General features: G+C 43.3%; 1 protein-coding gene across 1 annotated transcript in view; it reads left to right on the plus strand.

Annotated features, from left to right (window-relative positions):
• The window catches only part of anos1a (anosmin 1a), a 33,945-nt gene extending 20,671 nt beyond the window's left edge, over nucleotides 1-13,274 (plus strand). Inside the window, exons 13-14 of the mRNA XM_004564111.3 lie at nucleotides 10,230-10,371; nucleotides 11,341-13,274. Of these exons, the coding sequence (XP_004564168.3) occupies nucleotides 10,230-10,371; nucleotides 11,341-11,390 (192 nt within the window). The 3' untranslated portion in view covers nucleotides 11,391-13,274. The remainder of the gene's footprint in view (nucleotides 1-10,229; nucleotides 10,372-11,340) is intronic.
• The last annotated feature ends 5,066 nt before the right edge of the window (nucleotides 13,275-18,340 follow it).

The following is an 18,340-nucleotide window of genomic DNA, read 5'->3' on the forward strand; positions in this document are numbered from 1 at the left end:
TGGAAAATTAAATCTGAAAAGTGATGTTTTTAAAATACATGCATTGCTTGGTATGGCAAAATCCACCTTATTGCAAAACATCAAAGCCCTGAGCATGACTGAGAGATGCTCCAGATGAGAGAGTTCCAGTGTGCCTCGACTGCTGGTTATATGTACAAATGTACAAATAAAGAACCACGATGAGCATCTAAGTTTTTAACCTGTAAAAGTGACTCAACTCATACTGGGCCTAAAGGTCGTCACCAGCTTTTCTAAAGTCTGTGAGAGATGCATAATGACATCTGTCTTTACTCACTATTAAACCAGCAATAGAGAAAAGGCACAGTGAAGGGAACTCATCACTGCTGGAACTGAAGCAGGAAAAGGCAAAAAAAGTCCCTCAGTCACCTTCCATTTGCTTACGGTCGCCCTCTTGTCCGTCACCACGTCAGACGAAGAACTACAGAGCTCTGCTTCATCGGTTTGCCTTGTTAAGGTTCAAAATATTGGGGATGGAAACAAGAGAAAAACCACAATAACAACACTGGTCCGGCCGGGTCAAGTCAAACGATGATTTTAATGATCACACGCGTGGGAGATGGACACTGATGCAGACAGCCTCAAAATCTCAAAATGGTGGAGCATTGCTCAAACTCTTATAGCCTCTGGTGCCTCCACCTTATCATAAAAGCCTAAACATTCACATGCTCTCTCTCACACAGCGCCTAAGCTACGACCTTGGCTCCCCGTCTATCTGCTCCTGCTGAGATGGGGCAGAAAACTCCAGCACACTCTGTTCTCTTCTACTCAGACAAATTAGATTTCTTATAACTCAGCAGTATAATGCATCATAAAACAACATCATTCATTCACAACAAGTCAGCAGTTTAATGTAATGCAAATCAGTTTAACTAATGCAATAGTTATCAGCTTCTTCTAATTCAGGAGAATAATGCAAACTAAAACTACATAATAATTCACCATCTTTAATTAGGGGTCTAACATGGCATAAAATAATATTATAATTTTACAATTCCCCCTGATGAGGTCATTAGAATAATGACCTCACAAACACCCTGTAGCCCAGTGTGGCCGGGTTCATCTCTTCTCACTCCTGAGGTCCTTTGTCCCCCTGAGGGGCGAACCATATGTGGGATGACCTCTGTGTTTGCGCAATTCAGATGCAAGAAAAACTATGATTCCAACAGTAGCAGGTCCAGATGACACTCTCTCCTTGTCTCCCACTGCTTTCAGCCTTTATTCTATTGCTGCAGCTACCAGTGTCGTCCAGTTGGGTGATCCTCTGCTCTTCATTCTTCAACCTCAGGGGTTAGACAACCCTTCAGTCGTGACACAGATCAGGGGATTATTCTGCCCCGATTTCAAACAACGATCTGTGTATTCTCCAGAAAAAGGAACAGGAAGGTGTCCCCTTTTTGCCCAAAAGCCTCTCGAACTTCGTTGGTCTGGTGTTCCCGGATTTCCGCCAACCCCTTCATGGTTATTGCTGTGTTTATGGGATCCATCCTTTTGTGGTGACTAGCTGGAGCCCAAACGCCATGACCCTTGGACCCAGTTGATGTCTCGGCAGTCACTGTGTCTGACTCTGCTACGGAGGGTCCTCGCATCTCTGTGACCTCGTCTGGTGTCTGTTCCTTTCTCTGTAAGAGACAGAAAACCAAAACACCTCTCTTCCTAACCCTAATAATCTAATGTTGTCATCTACTGACCTTCTAGTGATTCAGAATTGGTCTAAAACATTCAGAATGTCCCAGGGACTTATTCTAATCATATCTTATGTGTGTGTAAGCGTGTTTGCATTTAGCCCTCTGCACTCAAGGCGTTTCCTACACTTTATCAGTCCGGACAGTCACGCCGAACGAAGCTTCTGACCTTCAAAAGGCCGAGTGCCAACTCGTTATAAGCACATTTGCAAGGTGTGTCTGAACATTATTGAAACCACTCTTTTTAACAAAAGACAAAAAATTAACAAATCTTCTAAGCGCTATTCAGTTCATTTCAATGAGTAATGATTAAACATGAAAGTGATAGTTTATGCTTTTTCACTGATTCTCTAAAAGGTCCGTCTTCTTGGACCGCTATTAGCTTAAGCTTTACCATTCCTAAATTATTAAAGACACAAATGAAGTTATAAATTGTTCAAATAATCCTGGTTTGATGTTAAAACTCAACTCCCCCCTTTTTTTGACACATTCCAATGTGTCAAATCAACGGAGCTAGAACATTCAAAGAAAAGGTTAGGCAGCTACAAAGTTTCCCAGACTCTTAAGGTGCTCCGCGTGTAACGTTCTGACTCAGGTATTTAATATTTTAATAAATGTCGTTTAATTAACTGCCACTATTTAAACTAACCTTAAAGACATAATTTAAGAAAAGATCACAAAGAATAACATGATATCAGTGTTTTGTAAGCGCGTGCGGCCTTCTATGCTCGAAGCCTTTTCCCTCAATAGATCAGTCAGACATTCGCGCTGACTGTAGCTTTTAACCCTTATTAACTTGAGCACAACTCCACAATGAGCAACAAGTTGCAATATGTATAAAAATGATCATGGTTACACCTGCAATGAAAAATTATATCATTATCCTAACACCTGTAAATGGAAGATTCATCAGAGGTTATAACAATCACAGGAACACAGATGTTAGTATAAGGTCAAAAGCTCCAATAAATGATCATCGATGCAATGCTTGTTGCATGATTCTCATACAATAATAATGCTGACATTGAAAATAACAGTAAAACACCCCCTTTTGTCCCGTTTCACTTGACACCTAAACGTTTCTAAATGCCTCTTTTATTCTTGATTTTATTTCCCCCTGTTCTCCCCTTACTGACCACAGCAGGGGGATCTTAGTTTTGAATCAGCCATGAATCCAGCTCACCTGATTCATCAGTGAGCTCCACCATCACTGGCGTCTGACAGGGTGGTGCTGCATACTCTTCCTTTAATGTCACTATTTTCAACCTGTTAATGAGAGTGTTTAAACCTGAAGTCGACTACGTCCACAACAAGTCAATACAGCTGTAAATGTGGCCAATTATCAATCTATTACCAATCAATAACAACAGATAACTTCTATTTTATGCATGCTTTTAATCAACCACTCACCCAGAGGATCTCCAATCCCAGCAAGTTCCTTCTCCTCCTTTAATGAGTCTGTCCTCCTTCCATGCCCTGGTAACTGGTCCATCCAGAGCCATATGATCTCAAATATACATACAACAAGCCAAACCACACCTTGGTCACACCAACCCCTTCCCACCCCCAAGATGTCCAATGCCATCCTAGTATGGACTGTCAAAAGTGGCTTTAACGCTGACTGTCCTGACAATCCATCTCATACTTTTCCTGGTCAGATTTGCCAATCTCTGCACCAGGGTTTTAAACGTTTTGCCATTTTCATTAGGTTTTATTTTTTATTTAGTTTCGACTCCAGATTTTCAATTTTTTGCCAGTTGTAATTAGTTTTTACCAATTCTTTGCTAGTTTAGTCTAGTTTTTATTTTCCTGAAAATCCTTATTTTCAGTTTAGTTTTAGTTGTGTTTTGCAAAAATTAAGTGTAACAAAATCTCAGTTCCATCATATCAATCATGCTCTTCTGGTTATCCTTGGGTGTTGAGACTAATAACTATTAACTCTTGCCGCACCGTGTGGTCCTAATTTTGGTTGAAGTTAATTGATAACCTTTTGAAGGCGATTGTTTCACACCTTTATTTAGATGTCCCAGTCCTGTTATCTCGGGATACATCACGCTGCCTTATCTGGGGTTAGCTGTTTTCGGGGGATGCGGTTGAGTGGGTGAGCTCTTCAAGGAGGGGGAGTGTGCTCCCCCTGATGAGGTCTTCTAGGTAAGCTAGGTTAGCCTTCTTGTGTGAGCTTTTCAAGTGCACTTTAAGGTTTGTGGGATTTTTAATTTTATCAATGTCCCTCATGACCCCCTGATGACCCAGTAATTCATTTTTGCGCACTGTAGTACACATTTAGTTTTTTGCTTGTAGCTCTCATACTCTACTTGCCACTCCTCTAAGTCCTGATGTTTCTTAGAGAGGACAACAGAACCTTTAAAATTATATCCCATGTGTGGGGGTGTGGCCTTGCCAATTGTTTTTCCCACCTTTTCAAAATGGCTGGCGTGCCCACAAGCACATTTTATGGAAGAAAGAAAGGTAAGCTTGATATTTACATTTAAAATGTTTTGTTAAACTCAGATTCTTATTTTATTCAAAAAATAAACATCTGGTAAATAATTTCAGGGGTCTTTAAGAATTAGGCTCATTTACTTTCACAGGGAACATGACTAATTTATTAATGTGTGCTCTACACATTGGGACTTTATATTTATATTTATTTCACTTTTTCCTAATACACAACTTTTGACAAAGGCGGAGAGAATTCTTAACACAATTATTAAGGGAGATTCAAACATAGATTTTTCAAAATATGAGAGGGTCAGGACCCACTAAAAGCCACACAAAGATTATCGAGATGCAGTGGCAGATGTAATAGAGAAAGACACAGGGCCACCTGAAATCTGTCGTCCTATCTGGTGCAAAACCAACATGTAGTAGAATCTGGAATTTTGATTTTGAGTTAAAAATAAAATGTGGGTAAAATGCAGAAATCTTTTCCAGTAAAGTAAAAAATAAGAGTCGCAATTATAGTTGAATCCATAACACCTAATTGTTTCTACGAGATCACGTCGTTGCTGAGAGTTATCAGTGATCTCAATGTGTGAAAGGAACTCACAGTATCTGGGGTTTAAGCTCCTCTTGGCTGAGAAACCTGGGACAAACATGTGAACAAGACCTGAATAATACCAGTAATGAAGACTTCTCTCCAAAGATCAATAAAAGGAAGCCCCAATCTGATGAGAGTCTAGCAAAATATGGTTCACTCCACTTGCCTGAAATGGTTAGCAGTCCAAGGCATTTCAGTTGTAGAATGGTTGGGTGCAACAATGAAACAGATGTGAGATGAGGGAAGTGCCAAATGTTCCTTTGTGTCTCCAAATAAAATCAGTACTTACTCAGATATCCTAAATAAATTGACTTTTGTGAAATAGACAGTTCAGTGCCATCACTTATTCCTAAACCAATAGTTGACAGCTAGTGAAGTGTCAGTGACTTCTGGGTTGGTCCCTGATCTTCATCTTATGAGATTGTTATTTTAATAACACTTGATTTATTTAAAAGAAAAAGAAAAAAAAAGAAAAAAGAAAAAACGAAAATATTTTCTCCCTGTTTTTTTTTTATTCTCTGGGTCTCAGGAGGACATTACGTCCCTCTCCACTACAAGACTCTTGTTATGTCTACAAAACAATCATATTAAAATCATCCTCAATTCTATTCTGGCGCTGTCTCCCGACTTTTCCTGACCTGATTCTGCGCGTGGACGGAGCAACAACCCAGACGACTCGACTAACGTACTACCTTAATTTCACTACAGCAGGGCACGCACACATCAATGCAACCAAACACATTTTGCTATAAATCCAGTTAATTTTAGTTAGTTTTGTGAACATTCAGTACAGTTTTAGTTAGTATTCCTTTTTTTGATTTTATTACCGTTAACGCAAATTTTTCCACTTCTACTTTTCGTTATTTCATTTGTTGTCTTTAATAATAATAATCTCCTCTGCACCCTTGAATAAACACCATTAACATGATCAACCTTTTGCTGCTTGTTACTTCACCATCTTATTGAATCAAATACTTCATGCTTATGTGGTTTACGACATTATATTTAGAGAAACTGTTGGTGTGATCAAGCGGGTGCTGTAAAAACAAAAGCTCAGGACAGAACAGTCACCAGTCATGTACTTCATTCAAAATTAACAAATATCAAGCTTCATATTGATCCTCTGAGTGTAATGGTACGTTCTAATTTGCACTTCTCAAACCTAAAAACAATATTTTCTTTATTTTACTCTTGTTCTTGTGCAGCACCACCCCTCAGCACATGCCCCTGTTATTTTATCTTACTTTTAAAATGTTGACTACTTCAAGAGAGCGCCCAAAAGACGGGGACCAGTGTTTATCATTACATATCTCCATTTTGAGTGTGGCTGTCTATCATTCCCCTCTTATTCATAGACCTCGGTGGAGGGTTTTTTGTTTGTTTTTTCTTTATTTCTCTAAAATTAATTGACTCTCTACATTGACCCACTATGGTTAATAATAACATGCTCAGTCATGAGTGGGATCAAACCTTTTCTTCACTTTAGCATTTAATATTCCCAACAATATAATGTGATACCTTAATTAAAACACAGCTACTAAAACACAATTTCCTTAATGCAAACATCAGTAACTCAAAATTAGCAACCAAGGGGTTCAGCCTGCAGCTCACACTCCTGTGAAACTACAGCTCTTTAGTCTCTGTCATTCTTCTGTTCTTGCAGACAAAACAAAGCAAAACAAAACATCCACCCTTCTTTTACAGGCTGGGTGAATTGTCTGTGGACATTTAATAATCCTAAAGTCGGCACCGTTTTTGTCTCAGTATCAAGTCAGTTAAACTTTTAGTCGTCAGTCCATGACTTTTAGTCGTCAGTCATATGCATACATCCACACACATTCATACCAAAAGTTGCTGATAATGGAGTCTCACGCGCAGCCTATTCGAGCCTCCATCACCAGCAAGATGACGTCATCATTTTAAAGGAAACAGCTCCTTGTTTGTTTTTCCTTCTTTGGACTGGATCGACTCGCTGCAATCCTTTTAGGCTTCAGGATCAGTGTCCCATATAAGTGAATTTTCTCCCAAGCTCATTATAATCATGGAGAAAAAATACTTTGCGACTGTTTTCAATAAGAATATTTTATAGCGCTTTAAAGTTCAATCTCTCAGGCCTGGATTAAAGAGCTGATTTGTTAAATCAGGAACTCACAAAATACCAAAATATCACCACCGGTGGGTCACACCTCTCAGATGTTCTTATCTCAGTGCACTGTAACAAAAGCAAAAACAAACGTAAACAATAAAACACTCATATAATAACAGATACTGGGGCCCATTGCAAACATGTCCAAAGATCAAACCATCTTTCTCTCTCTTAGAGAAAGAGAACAATCCAAACCTCACTGATAGAATCAACCTAGTGTCAAACAAAACCCAAAAATCAACCAGAACTTCACACACAATATTGTGTAGGCATACAGTTACCATAACTCCTTTTTTTTTTTTTTGAAGTTAAGTTGTTGTCCTGCAACCCAGAGGGTTTATTTGTTAGTAGTGGATAAACTTTATTGTGTAACGGCGGGTGTATGTTAAGTTTCACTGCTTTCAACTTGCTGGATAATCTTCACGTGTTCATGGGTGTAAGCTGTTTCTTCATTGCGTGTATGTGCGTTTGTACATGGGCTAATTTAACGTTTTTTTCTCAAACGAGGCATTTCTCTAGCACGTGCCTCTCTCTCACATTACTCTGCTTGTGTGTGTTTTTATTTCACCTTTTTGTTGTGATGCTCCAGGCGCCTTCCCAACCTCCACAAGTCTGTTGGCCCCAATTTTATGTGTTAAAGCTTCTCTTAATTTCTCCTTTAATTCTCTGCTAGCTGCTGTCTTTTCCACAGCTGCTGATTCTTGCTGAGTTTGGTTTCCATTACTATAATTTTGCTTCGGCCGCCGTGCTTGTGGGGGCAGTTGGTCCAGGCCCGTAGCCACCTGTATCAACACACTGAGAGATTTATTTAATATCATTTTCATTACTGTTAAATAGACTAGCAGGCAAGACGCCCACCTTTGCACTGCAGACTACATGCCAGTCTCCCAACACACTCCTCTCTGAGTTTCAGCTTTAAACTCCAACATCATTCACACCCTAGTCATTCAAAACCTTATTTGTAGTATCATAATCAGCAAAATCAGCGTTTTAATTACAGGCATGTATCATTGTTTGCAAATCAAAATTATAAAACTCAAAAACACGCTAAACAGCAACAAAAGTCCTCTGTGCGCGTCACCGCTCATTTGCATGTTCACACACCGTCTAAAAATAGCTCGCAGCGCTGCAGTGCGCTGTCGTCACACACAGGGTCACACAAAGCTCAGACAAAACTCTTTTATTTTATATTACAAAGACGTCTTATATTTACAACCACTGACAGGCCTGACAGATTCAGCACCTAACAAATTTCGACAAATTTAAGTTAACGGGTCCAACCGAAGAAAGCTTCACTTTTTTGTAATCAATTAACCAGTATCTGTTTCCTCCAGAACAGCCTATGGCCTGATTTCTAAAGTCCCTAACTCAGTTTAACTTTGTCCAAACAAGCACATGACACCGTTTTAAACGATGAGGAGACTCGGTAACTCCTAGCTTATTTCAGGATGCCCTGTACCCCACAGATAAGCCAAACTGAACTAACCCTGTTCGCCGACAGGTCAAAACCGCGCGTCCACGACCAGGAGGGGGCATAACCCCCGGGCTATGTGCTTCTTAGCATCTTCCAGTGCCGTCCTATAATAATTTTCACCTAACCGATTTTTGACAAATTTTACCATGCCAATTAAACAGTATCTGTTACCTCCAGAACAGTTTCTGTCCTAATTTCCCTACCAAACTACCTGAGCCTTCAGCTCAATATCCAGGGACTCAAACCCAACATTATATCTGTTACCTCCAGAACAGTTTCATATTTCTTCAACTTCATTAAACATTCTTAAGCAACTTTAACTGCATAACACACGGTGATTCTCATCAAAATCAAAACAGACACTCTACCAGTAATTTCAGTGAGTAGACTTTAATTTAGTCATATCCAATTTGGCACACTTTGGAAATAATTCAACAGGTAGTGCCTTACCTTTAGATAAGCCGGCTTATGCCCACTCACATAAGACCACTGGCTCGTGCCTGTCCGTTCGACAACCTCGGACCGTCCAAACTTTTAAATTCCACCCCAATACCACAGGACGAGCCCCCAAGCTGTTAAGGTTCAAAATATTGGGGATGGAAACAAGAGAAAAACCACAATAACAACACTGGTCCAGCCGGGTTGAGTCAAACGATGATTTTAATGATCACACGCGTGGGAGATGGACACTGATGCAGACAGCCTCAAAATCTCAAAATGGTGGAGCATTGCTCAAACTCTTATAGCCTCTGGTGCCTCCACCTTATCATAAAAAGTCTAAACATTCACATGCTTTCTCTCACACAGCGCCTAAGCTACGACCTTGGCTCCCTGTTTATCTGCTCCTGCTGAGTTGGGGCAGAAAACTCCAGCACACTCTGTTCTCTTCTACTCAGACAAATTAGATTTCTTATAACTCAGCAGTATAATGCATCATAAAACAATATCATTCATTCACAACAAGTCAGCAGTTTAATGTAATGCAAATCAGTTTAACTAATGCAATAGTTATCAGCTTCTTCTAATTCAGGAGAATAATGCAAACTAAAACTACATAATAATTCACAATCTTTAATTAGGGGTATAACATGGCATAAAATAATATTATAATCTAACAGCCTCCAGGCAATCCAAGAAACCCAAACACTCTCAACGTCATGGCGAATGCCGAATACCCTCAGTTATGAAGTAACTCTGGCCACTCGCCACCTCCGTGAAATTCAACAAGATCACCCACCAGCAAAGCTCACAGCTCCACTCACGTTGCTCTGAAACAGGCCCACAGACCGGGCAAGTTAGTCGAAAAGCCGCCCGACTCAGAAGCCGTGCCATTCCAGCGCTTCCGAAAGGTCTCCCAAATATCCTTCCATTACGGATTCAAACTGGACCGTAGCCTGGTGTCAGCTGCTTCTACCACCAGCATTCGAAGCTAACTTTTGTAACCTCACACATCCAAATGTCTGTCCGAAGTCTTCTTCCATGCTGAAGCAAAACTGTACCTCCAACAGCAAAAGCTACTGTGTATCTTGTAGCTCCTCCCACCCATCAGTGCCAGGTAGCAGGGGCAAGCTCAGTTCTGTGCACCTGCCTCCATTTGTCTGTGTTAGACAAGGGATGCCAGCTTTGATGTTTTCTATGCCTCCTTCAGGAGCAATTAAAGAAGCAAGTTTGTCACTGGGATGCCAGGTTCTTCTCTATCCGTCTCTTTTCTAGTTTAAATGCAAGTTCAAAATTATTTTCTTCTGTGGGCAAATCTCAGGGGCCCTGAGCTGAAAGCTGGTTCAGTCGTCCTGCACTTTCACACAACATGAGTGTTTCACACTTTGTCCCGTACGTTTCCTTGACTTGTTGTCTCCTCTCTTTCAGGATGGTAATGTTCTAGTGGTGTCAGGCCTACGCCCTGCTAGTTTGTACAGGCTGGAGGTACAGGCCATCACAACGGAGGGTGAAGGTCCTACAACCAGGAGAACCTTCCAGACCCCTGGATACCAAAGCACCTTACTGCACAGTAAGAGGTTAAAACAATCAAAAGGAAAACACTCATAGAAAAATCTTTTGTTTGGACATTTTGGTAAAAGCACAATTACATTTTAAAATCAGTGTATTCTGAGCCTGCATCACACAGTGCAAATGTCTGATATTGGCCAAAAAGTCACACCATACTTTATCATATTTTTAGCTTGACTGGTGATGCACAACATATTTCCTTTTAAGTGTCCTACATGGTCAGTAAGTGAAGACAAATGTAAAAAGGCAAAAATACTTGAAATAAAAAAATGGTGTTGAAAATAAAAGCAAAGCCAAGGTTCCTGATATATCTGGAAGTCCAACCATGTGTATATGTTGTCACTGGGAAGTAGCAAAGCCTGATTGAATAACGTCATGGCTAAAGTGCCAAACACACCCTCATTATGCTGTATTTTCATCCTCTGTAGTCACCAGCTGTAGGTGTTTGCCTCACTCCTACTGATAGGCTCTGGAGTTTGAATAAAAATGCCCAAAGCTGCAGGAAGGTGTCTTATAAATGAATATAACAGAGAAACAGAGATATAATGAGTGTGCCTGCCATCGGGGTTTAAGCTTTAGTAGCAGCATCCAGTCACAAAGCACAACAGTGGAGCTTCAGTTAATAGTTAGCCTGAGCCAAGCTAGCTGTCTGACACTTCCTGTGCTCATACAGGACAGTAATAACTCACCACTGTTATAAACTCGACCCTCACTTTGATGTTGATCAGCAGCCTGCACAAGACTAGAAAAAGCTCGCTTTAATTTGCCTTACAAGTTAAATATTTGTATCCACGAACGCCTGAAACTGTATTTTCTATGAGCAGACTAGTCTTTGGGAGTCTTCGCTGCAGGGGAGAAACAACACCTTGTTCTGTATTGTCAACGTTGTTCTATTATAAGTTACGTGTCCTTTTTTGAAACCAGAACCAAAACTTTATGTTAACATTAAAATATATATGCTTGCATTCAGGATCAAGGCTGAGGAAGCATCCTGAGCAGCCAATCACTGACAGACACTGAGACCAGACGGCCTCATGACCCGAGCTCCCAAAACAATAAAGAAGAAGCCACAGAGCAGCGGTGCTAACTGACAAATGGCAGCTTGTCAGTTACAACAAGACAACAAGTGACAGCTGACAGACATGTGAATCCCTCCCTGCAGTGTCCCATAATGGACCGAAGCTTTACCAAACTTGACCCTCAAGTAAGCATGTATACAACATATTTCAGTAAAAGTATGGACACAACTTTCACCAACAGGAAGATAAACAAAAAGCTCTCTTTGTGTTTTCAGTTCTTTTTACTTCTGTTTGCTACAGTTATATGTAAAAAATAAATACAATAAAAGCATGAAATGGATTTAGTCGACAACGACATCAGAGATGCAAAAGATATATTAACACCACGAACGAGCACTGATAGTAAACTGGATCCTAAAAACTGGATCTTAAGGATTCGAGTTCAGGATTAGTTTACTGATGTGTACTAAGGTCTGATCAACAGTTTTGATACAATTGCATGTAATGATAGAAATTAATGTCAGTGTCACTGAGTGGTGCCATTAAGAGCTCTTGCAACTTATTTTCTAAAAAGATTTGTTGTTTTATAAATGACATGTAGCTCCTCCCACTCTCTCTTCAAATGCTGTATATACTTTGTGTCTCTATTTATTGGTTGTGGTATATTTGTGCCTGGACTGTTACATCTGCGTTGCATGTGTGTGCGCACATTTGTTCACCTCTCTGTGCAAAGATGGTTTTAACTACAGATACGTGTCAAATACAGCGCGCTGCACCCATGTACAGGTTTCTTGTTTCCTGTACTCCTGGTTCAGTATTTAGCCATGAGAAGTGTAACCAAGACTTATTCATGTGGACAGAAACTAAACCAAGACGGTTGTACTCCAGATGTGGTTCTATTGTTCTTGAAGTGTAAAACGTCTCATTGCCAGTATGAGCTGCTGTATGTTAACAAACCTCGAATAGAGTTTATTTCCATGATGAAGTTGTGCTACAGATGGCTGCATACAGACACTGAGTCTGTTTGGATAAGAGCATGTTTCCTTTACGTTTACCACAGTGAACAGAGCCGCAGAGACAAAGACTGAACACAGGAGGTTGGTTTAAGTTTAAGGCTATGAAGAATATTTATCATAGTTCAGACCATAAACAATAAAAAAGATGCAACTCGTCACCATCATGTCACCCTTTGGAGAACCTGGTACACATGTATGTATTTGCTGTTGTGTTAATCCATCCATTTTCTTCCGCTTATCCGGGGCCGGGTCACGGGGGCAGCAGCCCAAGCAGCAAAGCCCAGACCTCTCTCTCCACAGCCACCTCCTCCAGCTTATCCGGGGGAACACCGAGGCGTTCCCAGGCCAGCCGAGAGATATAATCTCTCCAGCGTGTCCTGGGTTTGTCCCGGGGCCTCCTCCCAGTGGGACATGCCCAAAACACCTCGCCCGGGAGGTGCCCAGGAGGCATCCTTGTCAGATGCCCGAACCACCTCAATGGGCTCCTTTCGATCCATATACATGTTTATCGTTAATCTATATACATGAACTTTAATCTGAGTGATTGGAGCAGCCACATGCAGAACAACAAACAACAGTGGACACTGTGTACAACTATAATGCAGAAAGGACAGAAATGATCTGACATGCGATTCTTTTTCCCTAGTTTGTTACAATTTTACATGATAAAACTAACTACCAGGTAAAAGATAACAGACATGAATCAAATGTGTTTATGTGAAAAACAAAAACGTGTTAAACATATTCATGAAAAGCACTGAAGTGTCTTATGATGCTCGTTAAAAACATGCCTGGTTACACATGCATATATGTTTTGTCAATACAACCTGAAACCTGTTAATGTGTAAAATAAATACATAATAAATGAATTAAATTAAATGCATTTATCGTCAGCTCTGGACATTGTTTCTTAGTTCAGCTAGCAGCTTGTGTGGCGTGTGCACAGCTACAGTTTCAGGGGTGACACAGTGGCTCACCCGGTGGTAAATTAGTGATTTATTTTCTTCCATCGTTAATTAATTCCAACCATTCAGCTGTTGTAAACGGACTTGGATTCCTGTTGACACCCCACCGTGCCAGACCAGGCCGTAACTCCGTCGGATTCATTCTTTGTGCTCCGCGCGGACAGAACAGCAGAGTCGAACAAAACCAAAGGTGGAGGAGTGTGTTTCATGATAAACAGAAAGTGGTGTGATGCCAGGAGCATTTCTACTCTCTCCAGCGGCTGCTCGCCACATCTGGAGTTCCTGAGCATTAAGTGCCGCCCTTTCTATCTGCCCCGTGAGTTCACCTCGGTCATCGCCACAGCGGTCTACATCCCACCCCAAGCGGACACAGGTATGGCTTTGTCCGAATTACATGATGTGCTGAGCTCGCTTCAAAACAAGGACCCGGGCGCAGCCCTCATTGTAGCAGGAGACTTTAACAAAGCGAACCTCAGACAAGTCATGCCAAACTTTTACCAGCATGTCTCGTGTCCAACGAGAGGGGATCGGATTTTGGATCACTGCTACACGCCATACAAGCAGGGCTACAAAGCTGTCTCACACCCGGCTTTTGGGAAGTCTGACCACAACGCCATCTTCCTCATCCCCCAGTATAAGATAAGATAAGATAAGATAAGATAGAACTTTATTAATCCCTCGGGTGGGTTCCTCTGGGAAATTCGACTTCCAAAAAAAGCACAGCAACGACCGAAGTTACAGTTACAGAATTGTTTTATATATACATATATATACACACACACACACACACACACACACACACACACACACACACACACACACACACATATAAATACAGAGACAAATATAAATAAAGTATACAAAGGGGATAAATAGAATAAATAGGAATAAAAAATAAAAATACAAGTGAATTGCACATTTCAAGTATTGAGTCTATTGCACTGTTGACTATTTACAAAAAGTATTGCACAAGGTATTGTACAGTGAGGTGAAGAGGCACTACAGCTTAGTTGTTCCCCCCTCCTTTGTCCTCCTGTTTCCTGTTTCCCCTCCCTCTCCCCTCCAGAGAGGAGTTAAACAGTTTGATGGCGTGTGGGACAAAGGAGTTTTTAAGTCTGTTAGTTCTTGTGGGAGAAGCAACCTGTCACTGAACAGACTCACTGAACAGTATAAACAAAGCATACGGAGGGAAGACGTGACCAAGAGGGAAGTAAAACGGTGGACTGCCCAATCAGAAGCTACGCTACAGGACGCACTCAACGACGTAGACTGGGACATGTTCAGAGCATGCGCAGTCGACATCAACGAGTTTACGGAAGTAGCAGTATGCTTCGTCAATATGCTAGCGGAGGAGATTATCCCCACTGCGAGAGTCACCACATTCCCAAACCAGAAACCGTGGATGGACAGATCGATCCGCACTGCAGTAAACGCCAGGACCGCCTCCTACAACGCGGGTCTCGCCACTGGCGATATGAGCGCCTACAAAGCGGCCTCATACGGCGTGCGGCGCGCGGTGAGAGATGCCAAACGCCGGTACCGGGAACGTGTGGAGTCCCGCTTCCACCAGGGCGACACACGGAGTATGTGGCACGGACTACGCACCATTACGGACTACAAAGCCAGGGACACTGCGCCGATCAACGCCGACTCTGCATTCACCAACGAGCTGAATCGGTTCTACGCCCGTTTCGAGGTTAGCCAGGCGGCTAATGTTATCTACCACCTGACTACCGAGGACAGTGACGTCATCAGCGAGAGACCGGTGACCAGCATCGCGGAGCATGACGTCCGAGCGGCACTGAGGAGAGTGAACACAAGGAAAGCGGCGGGGCCAGACGGCATCACCGGCCGTCTGCTGCGCTGCTGTGCTGACCAGCTAGCAGGTGTGTTCACTTACATCTTCAACGAGTCCCTGGCGAAGTCTGTGGTCCCCACATGCTTCAAAAGATCCACCATCATCCCTGTGCCCAAGAACAGCAACCCCTCATCCCTGAACGATTACCGGCCAGTTGCACTGACCTCAGTAGTAATGAAGGTGTTTGAGAGGCTGCTGAAGAACATCATCTCCTCCTCCATCCCAGACACCACAGATCCGCTGCAGTTCGCCTACAGATCCAACAGATCCACAGAGGATGCCATCGCCCGCGTCCTACACACCACTCTCAGCCACGTGGACAAGAAACAGGGTAACTATGTGCGAATGCTGTTTGTTGATTACAGTTCAGCGTTTAACACAATAGTGCCCTGCAGACTGTTCACAAAGCTGAGGGATCTGGGACTTAACAGTCTGTGTGCATGGGTGTTGGACTTCCTCACTGGCAGAACTCAGGTGGTGAGGGTGGGCAGGTGCTTCTCCAACAGCATCACCATCAACACAGGAGCACCTCAGGGATGTGTCCTCTCGCCACTGCTCTACTCCCTCTACGCTTCAGACTGTGTGGCCACCCACGGCTCCAACACCATTGTGAAGTTTGCTGACGACACAGTGGTGTTGGGTGCCATCTCCAACAACGATGAGGCGGCCTACATGGATGAAGTGAAGAATCTGGCATCGTGGTGCCAGGACAACCACCTCCAGCTGAACGTCAGCAAGACCAAGGAGCTGGTGGTGGACTTCAGAAGGGGTCAGCACAGAGACTACAAGCCCATTATCATCAATGGAGCTCCAGTGGACAGGGTGCAGTCCTTCAAGTATCTTGGTGTCCACATCTCCTCAGACCTGACATGGGCTGCCCACATTCAGGTCCAGACCAAAAAGGCTAGGCAGCGCCTGTATCACCTACGACAACTGAGGAAGTTCAGGGTCTCTCCAGAGATCCTCAGGATTTTCTATACAGGCGCTGTGGAGAGCATCCTCACACAGAACATGACATCGTGGTTTGGGAACAGCTGTGTGAAGGACCAAAAAGCTCTCCAGAGAATGATCTGTACAGCAGAACGCTGCTGCAGGATTGCTCTCCCCCCGCTTCAGGACACCTACACCAGGAGATGCCGGACTAGAGCAGCGCAGATACTGAAGGACCCGTCCCATCCTGGCAACAAACTGTTCCAACTTCTGCAATCTGGTAGAAGGTTCCGCATCTTCCGGGCAAGGACAGAGAGACTCAAGAGGAGCTTCTATCCCCAAGCCATCCGTGCCCTAAACACACACACCCGCCCTCTCACATCATCTATAATTGACTGAGTCAGGACTCTTCCAGACACTAAACCAAGGCACAATGTACATTTCAATTCCTTTAATTTTAAATATGTTTATATTGTCTATCCTGTAAAATAGTCAGATGTCTATTCTTATTAATGTACAGAATTCACCTGCTTGCTGCTACTACTGCACATTCACCCAGTGTATATACTATATGTGTATATATATATATAAAAAAAAAAACAAAAAAAAAAACACCCAGCACGCCCCTGCGGGCGGTTTATCCTTCAAGCTCGGGTCCTCTACCAGAGGCCTGGGAGCTTGAGGGTCCTGCAGTATCTTAGCTGTTCCCAGGACTGCGCTCTTCTGGACAGAGATCTCCGATGTTATTCCCGGGATCTGCTGGAGCCACTCGCCTAGCTTGGGAGTCACCGCACCTAGTGCTCCGATTACCACGGGGACCACCTTTACCTTCACCCTCCACATCCTCTCGAGCTCTTCTCTGAGCCCTTGGTATTTCTCCAGCTTCTCGTGTTCCTTCTTCCTGATATTGCTGTCATTTGAACCGCTACATCGATCACTACGGTCGTCTTCTTCTGTTTCTCTACCACCACTATGTCCGGTTGGTTAGCCACCACCATTTTGTCCGTCTGTATCTGGAAGTCCCACAGGATCTTAGCTCGGTCATTCTCCACCACCCTTGGGGGCATCTCCCATTTTGACCTCGGGACTTCCAGGTTATACTCGACACAGATGTTCCTGTACACTATGCCGGCCACTTGGTTATGGCGTTCCATGTATGCCTTGCCTGCTAGCATCTTGCACCCTGCTGTTATGTGCTGGATTGTCTCTGGGGCATCTTTACACAGCCTCTATGGATCTTGTACTCAGAGCTTGTTCTTGTGCTGCCATGATTAGTGCCTCTGTGCTGTCTTTCAGTCCAGCTTTGTCCAGCTACTGGTAGGATTTCTGGATATCAGCCACCTCCTCTATCTGCCGGTGGTACATACCGTGCAGGGGCCTGTCCTTCCATGATGGTTCCTCGTCTCCCTCCTCTTTCTTGGGTTTCTGCTGCCTGAGGTATTCACTGAGCACTCGGTCAGTTGGGGCCATCTTCCCAATGTATTCTTGGATGTTCGTTGTCTCATCCTGGACTGTGGTGCTGACACTCACCAGTCCCCGGCCCCCTTCCTTCCGCTTAGCGTACAGCCTCAGGGTGCTGGACTTGGGGTGAAACCCTCCATGCATGGTAAGGAGCTTTCTTGTCTTTATGTCAGTGGCTTCTATCTCCTCCTTTGGCCAGCCTATTACCCCAGCAGGGTACCTGATCACGGGCAGGGCGTACGTGTTGATGGCCCGGATCTTGTTCTTACCATTCAGCTGACTCCTCAGGACTTGCCTGACCCTCTGCAGGTACTTGGTGGTTGCAGCCTTTCTAGCGGCCTCTTCATGGTTCCCATTTGCCTGCGGGATCCCCAGGTACTTGTAACTGTCCTCTATGTCTGCAATGTTGCCTTCTGGTAGTTCAATCCCCTCAGTTCTGACTACCTTCCCTCTGTTTGTTACCATCCGACTACACTTCTCCAGTCCGAACGACATTCCAATGTCATTGCTGTATAGCCTGGTAGTGTGGATCAGTGAATCGATGTCTCGTTCACTCTTGGCATACAGCTTGATGTCATCCATGTACAGGAGGCGGCTGACAACTGCTCCGTTCCGTAGTCGGTATCCGTAGCCAGTCTTGTTAATGATCTCACTGAGGGGGTTCAGGCCTATGCAGAACAGCAGTGGGGACAGAGCATCTCCTTGGTAGATCCCGCACTTG

The sequence above is a fragment of the Maylandia zebra genome, linkage group LG23, assembly GCF_041146795.1.
Source record: "Maylandia zebra isolate NMK-2024a linkage group LG23, Mzebra_GT3a, whole genome shotgun sequence".
In the NCBI taxonomy this organism is placed as follows: Eukaryota; Metazoa; Chordata; class Actinopteri; order Cichliformes; family Cichlidae; genus Maylandia; species Maylandia zebra.